At 42.7% G+C, this 6,313-nt stretch overlaps 1 protein-coding gene across 1 annotated transcript in view; it reads left to right on the top strand.

Annotated features, from left to right (window-relative positions):
* The window catches only part of si:ch73-173h19.3 (uncharacterized protein LOC563864 homolog), a 39,790-nt gene that overhangs the window by 8,817 nt on the left and 24,660 nt on the right, over positions 1-6,313 (top strand). The window contains 2 exon segments of the mRNA XM_042103524.1: positions 1,732-1,777; positions 4,070-4,366. Of these exon segments, the coding sequence (XP_041959458.1) occupies positions 1,732-1,777; positions 4,070-4,366 (343 nt within the window).

The raw sequence follows: 6,313 nt of genomic DNA, 5'->3' as shown, positions 1-6,313 counted from the left end.
ACACACACACACACGCACGCGCACGCACACACACACACACACACACACACACACACACACTCACACACACTAGGCAGATGTTCTTTTGAGAGTGTTTACTGGTTTTCCAAACACGGGTCAGCCGCAGTCGCCCAGAGCGTCGCTCAGCCAACACGTGGGCCAGATGACACGCAAAGCTTTAAAATAAGAAGAAGAGGAGGGAAGACTTCTTTCACCCTTTTCTTCTATGTATGTCTTCTCCAGATTCTTGTCATCTTCTTTTTCTCTTTCTCCATTTACTTCCTCTTCTTTTTTTCTATTTCTACTGTTTCTTCTTCTCCCTTTTCTCCTTCTTCTTCTTCCTCCTCCTCCTCCTCCTCCTCATCTTCTTCTTTTTCTCCTTCTGATCTTCCCTCCCTACCTCTTTGCCCAGGTACAGGGTTGCAGCTCTAGTCTATATGTTAGAGAGAAGTTTCCCTAGAGATGTGTCAGTGACCTATATGTTCTAGAGAACATATAGGTTTATATAGGTTACATATATTTTGGCTTACCAAAATAAATGAATAGAGGGATAGAGAGAGAGAGAGAGAGAGAGAGAGAGAGAGAGAATAGTATCCATGAGGCCTGACTTTCCAAAAAAAATAATAAAGAGAGAGAGAGAGAGAGAGAGAGAGAGTATCCATGAGGTTTGGCTTACCGAAATAAATGCATAAACACAATTCAGAATTTCTAAAGCCTTACATTCTTGTCACAAAATACCACAGGATCAGTTTGTCACAATGTACAGTCAAATCAAAATAAACAAATAAATAAAATGAAGGAGCGATGGCAACGGATAATGAGAAAAAGGACCACGAGGCCTGATTTAGCTAAATGGGTGTTACATTAACACTAGAACTTCAAAAGGAAAATAAAAATGTAGCGGTCAAAATTACCTAGGGAATGAATGAAATCAAATGAAGATAAGGTGATAGGTGTGGAAGAGAGAAGGGAAGTCGGTGAGCCATAAAGAATAGAGATATGACAGGAACAAAAAAAAAACAGAAAGAATAAAGGGATGAATAGTATATTACAGGGATCTGACTCATACGTGTGTTTGTGTCAATGATGTGTCAGCAATACTGCATGTTTGGATCGTTGTATGGCAAGTAGTAGGGTACATTCAGCTTCTTTTTCTGACAAGAGAAGTTGTGCAGGTCGTTTTTTTTTTTTTTTTTTTTTTTTTCATTTTTCAAAAATTCGTTTTTGTTCCAAAAAGCAGCCAGAAGCGTTTTTTTTTTTATATGCAAAACATCCGCTTGTGATTTGGTCATCTGTCCAAAAAAAAAAAAAACAGCGTGGCGTAGGGCGTTTTTACACTAGAAGTTGAACATTTCTCAACTTTAAAAAAAGCTCTGAGCTGCAGAAAAATACGCCCACAATCACGTTACCAAAGAAGCCGAGGACCTTTCTTGAAAATACGCTCTACTCCGTAGGATTATGGAGTAGAAAACGGTGGTAAACGGAAGCTGGCAGCTGCGAAAAATAGGCCTAGTCTGCACGTACCCTAATGTGCCTGTTTTTATCCCTCTGTGCACAGATGGGTATTATATTAACAACAGCTCACATAGAGAGAGAGAGAGTATTATCACTGAGGTCTGACTTGCATGTGTTTGTGTATGTGCGTGCCTGTGTCTATTTGTGTGTGTGTGTGTGTGTGTGTGTGTGTGTGTGTGTGTGTGTGTGTGTGTGTGTGTGTGTTTTGCTCTGCAGTGCACTGATGGCTACGAGTATGACAGCGCGAGACAAGTCTGCCGAGGTAATAGCCTGTTTTTCCCTCTGCCTGCATGGAAAAAGTGGCTACATTGTGCTTGATACACTTGTGTGAACACGCCATAAGCTGTCAACAGCCTGGTAATGACCCTGCTCTCCTGATTAAATACCTCAGGGAAACTTGACTACAGCGGCCCCCCCCCCCCCATCTTTTGGTCCTCTTTTGCACTCCTCATATCTCTCCATCTATCATTATTTAACTCTCTTCATGTCTATCTCTCTCTATCATTCTTCATGTCTATCTCTCCCTCTTTCATTCTTTTAGACTCTTCATGTCTATCTCTCCCTCTTTCATTCTTCATGTCTATCTCTCCCTCTTTCATTCTTTTAGACTCTTCATGTCTATCTCTCCCTCTTTCATTCTTCATGTCTATCTCTCCCTCTTTCATTCTTTTAGACTCTTCATGTCTTTATATCTCCCTCTATCATTCTTCATGTCTATCTCTCCATCTATCATTCTTTTAGACTCTTCATGTCTATCTCTCCCTCTTTCATTCTTCATGTCTATCTCTCCCTCTTTCATTCTTTTAGACTCTTCATGTCTTTATATCTCCCTCTATCATTCTTCATGTCTCTGTCTCTCCCTCTATCATTCTTTAACTCTCTTCATGTCTATCTCTCACTCTATCATTCTTTTAGTCTCTTCATGTCTATCTCTCACTCTATCATTCTTTTAGTCTCTTCATGTCTATCTCTCCCTCTTTCATTCTTTTAGACTCTTCATATATATCTCTCCCTTTATCATTCTTTTACATTCTTCATGTCTCTATCTCTCCCTTTATCATGCTAAATGGACTGCATTTATACTCCTCTATTCTACTCAGAGTGCTTTACAATTTACAAACACACATCTAGATAGATAGATAGATAGATGTATATCTTATCTTCCCCCTCACTACACTCTCAATGCTTCTCTTCTGTGTCACATCTGCTCTGTCTTTCTCACTCCCTCTCTCTCTCTCTCTCTCTCTCTCTCTCTCTCTCTCTCTCACACACACACACACACACACACACACACACACTCTCTGTCTCTCTCCTTCTTTTATGGTTACTGTTTCTTTCTCCTCTAGCTGCCTGATTGTCTTCTTGTTTGTCACTGTCTCTGAATATGTCATCCCCCTCTCTCCTTTTCCCTCCACCCCTCCCTCACACCATTTCCCTTTCTTTCCCATCCTTATTCTGTCCTTCTTATTCTTCTCTCCTTCCAGCGCTCTCTCTCTCTCTCTCTCTCTCTCTCTCACTCTCTTCTTTTTCTCTCCTTCTCTCCCTGTAATTCTTAATTTCCCTTTCTTTCCTCTGTCTATAATTTTGTTCCTTTTATTTACATCTCTTCTTCCCTCTCTTTCTCTCTCTATTCATCCCACCCTCCTGTTGTCCTTCATATTATTTTCTCTCTCTCTCCCTGTAATTCCCCATGTCCCTTTCTTTCCTCTTTCCCTCTATAGTTCCCTTTCCATCCCACCCTCATTCGGTTCTTCTCTCTCTCTCTCTGTCTTTCTCTCTCTCTCTCTCTGTAATTTTCCTATTCCCTTTATTTCCTCTTTCACTCTATAATTCCCTTTCTCCCTTTAATTACCCCCCTCACTCTATCTCTCTTTCTCTGCTCCTCTTTATCTATCTCTCTCTATATATCTACCATCCCTGCTCACTCCCTCCTTTTCGGGCTATCACTCGCTAGTTTGGGGCAGGAGGGTATTGAACAGGGTCTGTCCATCCATGAGTATCCACTCACGTAACTTAAAAAGAAGCAGTGGTCCGATATGATGTACTTCATTACATTTATATTAAGCAAACGTTCTTATTCAAATTGAGAAAGATGAGTGCGGTAGTAAAAGGAATCCAAAGGGTCTGGTCTCTCCCCAGACATAGACGAGTGAAAGGGTCTGGTCTCTCCCCAGACATAGACAAGTGAAAGGGTCTGGTCTCTCCCCAGACATAGACAAGTGAAAGGGTTTGGTCTCTCCACAGACATAGACGAGTGAAACATAGACGAGTGAAAGGGTCTGGTCTCCCCACAAACATAGACAAGTGAAAGGGTCTGGTCTCCCCACAAACATAGACAAGTGAAAGGGTCTGGTCTCCCCACAAACATAGACGAGTGAAACATAGACGAGTGAAAGGGTCTGGTCTCTCCACAGACATAGACGAGTGAAAGGGTCTGGTCTCTCCACAGACATAGACGAGTGAAAGGGTCTGGTCTCTCCACAGACATAGACAAGTGAAAGGGTCTGGTCTCTCCACAGACATAGACGAGTGAAAGGGTCTGGTCTCTCCACAGACATAGACGAGTGTGTCACTCTGGCCGACGCCTGCAAAGGAGGCATGAAGTGTGTCAACCACTTCGGCGGCTACCTCTGCCTGCCCCACAGTGCCCAGATCATCGTAAGCAACGGCGAGGAGGAGGAGGTGGCCGACCCCACGCCGCCGCAGCCTGCTCTGCCCGCTGTCCGTGTGCCTCACGTCCCATCTGGCCCCGCGTCGACCGGCGGTGACCTCGCCCGTGGCCTACCCGCGCAGGGACACACCATCCAGTGCTCCGCAGGATTCGTGCCGGACGAGCACGGCTACTGCCGAGGTAGGTGGCTGCGACGCCGTGAGGTCGTTTGAAGGTCATTGTCAATGTCATTCATGGAGACACAGTATCGGGGTATTGTGGGTGGAAAGTGTAGTTGTAAACACATCGCAGTGACATTGTGAGGATGCGGGAACAGCTACTGCCGAGGTAACTGACTGACTGTGGCGCCATACAGGTTGTTTTGAAGGTCAGTATCGACGGAATACACCATCTCTTTCGTACATGTGTTATTCCTATTAGGATTGAGCCATTATTCCGATTCTAATCAGAGTAAAAGTGTCCATGTAAACCCATGTACTGTCAATGCTACTTTTACTGTGTACCACGGACAACACCACAAAATACTGTATACTGTTGCAATCTACATATCTACAATCTACATATCTACAATGAACTACAATCTACAAATCTACAATATACACATATTTACAAATAAAAACGTTGTTTGGGACAAACACATCATAAACAACTTCCTGTACAATCGCTGACGGAATCTTTAAATATACGTATAAATAAATGTAGAATCTTTGATTGGAATAGGCCAGGGGTGGCTAACCAGTCCAGCATCAAGAGCCAAAAAAAATTTCCACACAACTTAAAAGAGCCGCACAACAATAAAGATGCCCACACTACAACATCGATCAGGTTTGAAGCTTTATGCATCGGTTAAATCTGGCATACCAAGTACCAAACTAGAACAGGGTTTTCCTGATTGCAGTAGCATTACACCTGACTAAAGAAACAAACGTGTCTCCTTCTTTTTTCCTATCCATAACATGACTGTAAAATTATTTACGTAAACATTGCAGCCTAACTATGAGTACTATCAAATTATGAAAAGCTTTTTCATTTACCAGAAATATAGGCTATTTCAAAAAATAAAAAACTCTATGGACAAGGAGAAGTGGGAACATCAGTTGAGCTGCCGCGATCCGCACGAGAGGAGGTAAAGAGCCGCATACGGCTCGCGAGCCGCAGGTTTGCCACTCGTGGAATAGGCGTTGCTGCTTCGCTTTTGCTTGCGAAGGTACAACAGGCAATCCAATTAGATAGAGATAGATAGATAGATAGATAGATAGATAGATAGACCATCTCTTTCCTCATTCTGATTAAAATCCTAATCGGATCAGCAGTTTTATTTCCCACCAAGGTGTTTATATGTGTCTATTGCGATTGAGCCGTTATTCCGATTCTGATCGGAATAAATGTGTCCATGTAAACCCACCTAGTGTAAGGACGTGGGGAAGGTATTACAGTAATAAGACATTTTCCACTGTTGAGGTAGGTGACTTGGTATGTGACATGCCATGGTCGTTTGCCAGGTAGCTGGCACACCGAGGTAATTTGAAGGTCGCTGAAATGTCATTGTAATGAAGACCCTATCTATCTATTTAACCCTATAAAATAATGAGCATAGTTATTTTCTGTAGGTGTCCACAGACCCATTAAACTGCATAAGCAAAACTGTGCATTCCTATGGCATTTCCGGTGGCACAGAAAACAATATTAAGCTAATTGTTACTTGGGTACAAAAAAAGGTTTAAAGTTGAGATATTGTAGCTAAAGTCCGATTCATTTTCATGTCAAAGTATCCGCTTTAGTTTTGAACGTTTCAACTGGAAACCCTCTAGGACCAGATTGAAAGGCTCTATGTGGATCACATGTAGGGAGAGCATGGCCGCCCCAGACAGAGTTGGATTTAGCTGCCTTACATTACTGCAACTCATTTAGTCATCGCAGGCATTACTGAAGGATCAGGATCTCTTGTCTGCCCAGCAGGAAGCAGAGTGTGTGTGAGTGTGTGTGTGTCTGTGTGTGTGTGTGTGCGTGTGTGTGTGTGCGTGTGTGTGTGTGTGTGTGTGTGTGTGTGTGTGTGTGTGTCTGTGTGTGTGTGTGTGTGTGTGTGTGTGTGTTTAGAGAAATGTCTTTAAACGGTAGAGTATACTG

The sequence above is a fragment of the Alosa sapidissima genome, chromosome 9 (assembly GCF_018492685.1).
Source record: "Alosa sapidissima isolate fAloSap1 chromosome 9, fAloSap1.pri, whole genome shotgun sequence".
In the NCBI taxonomy this organism is placed as follows: Eukaryota; Metazoa; Chordata; class Actinopteri; order Clupeiformes; family Clupeidae; genus Alosa; species Alosa sapidissima.
Note: the sequence above shows the minus strand (reverse complement) of the source record. Positions and strands in the feature narration are given on the sequence as shown.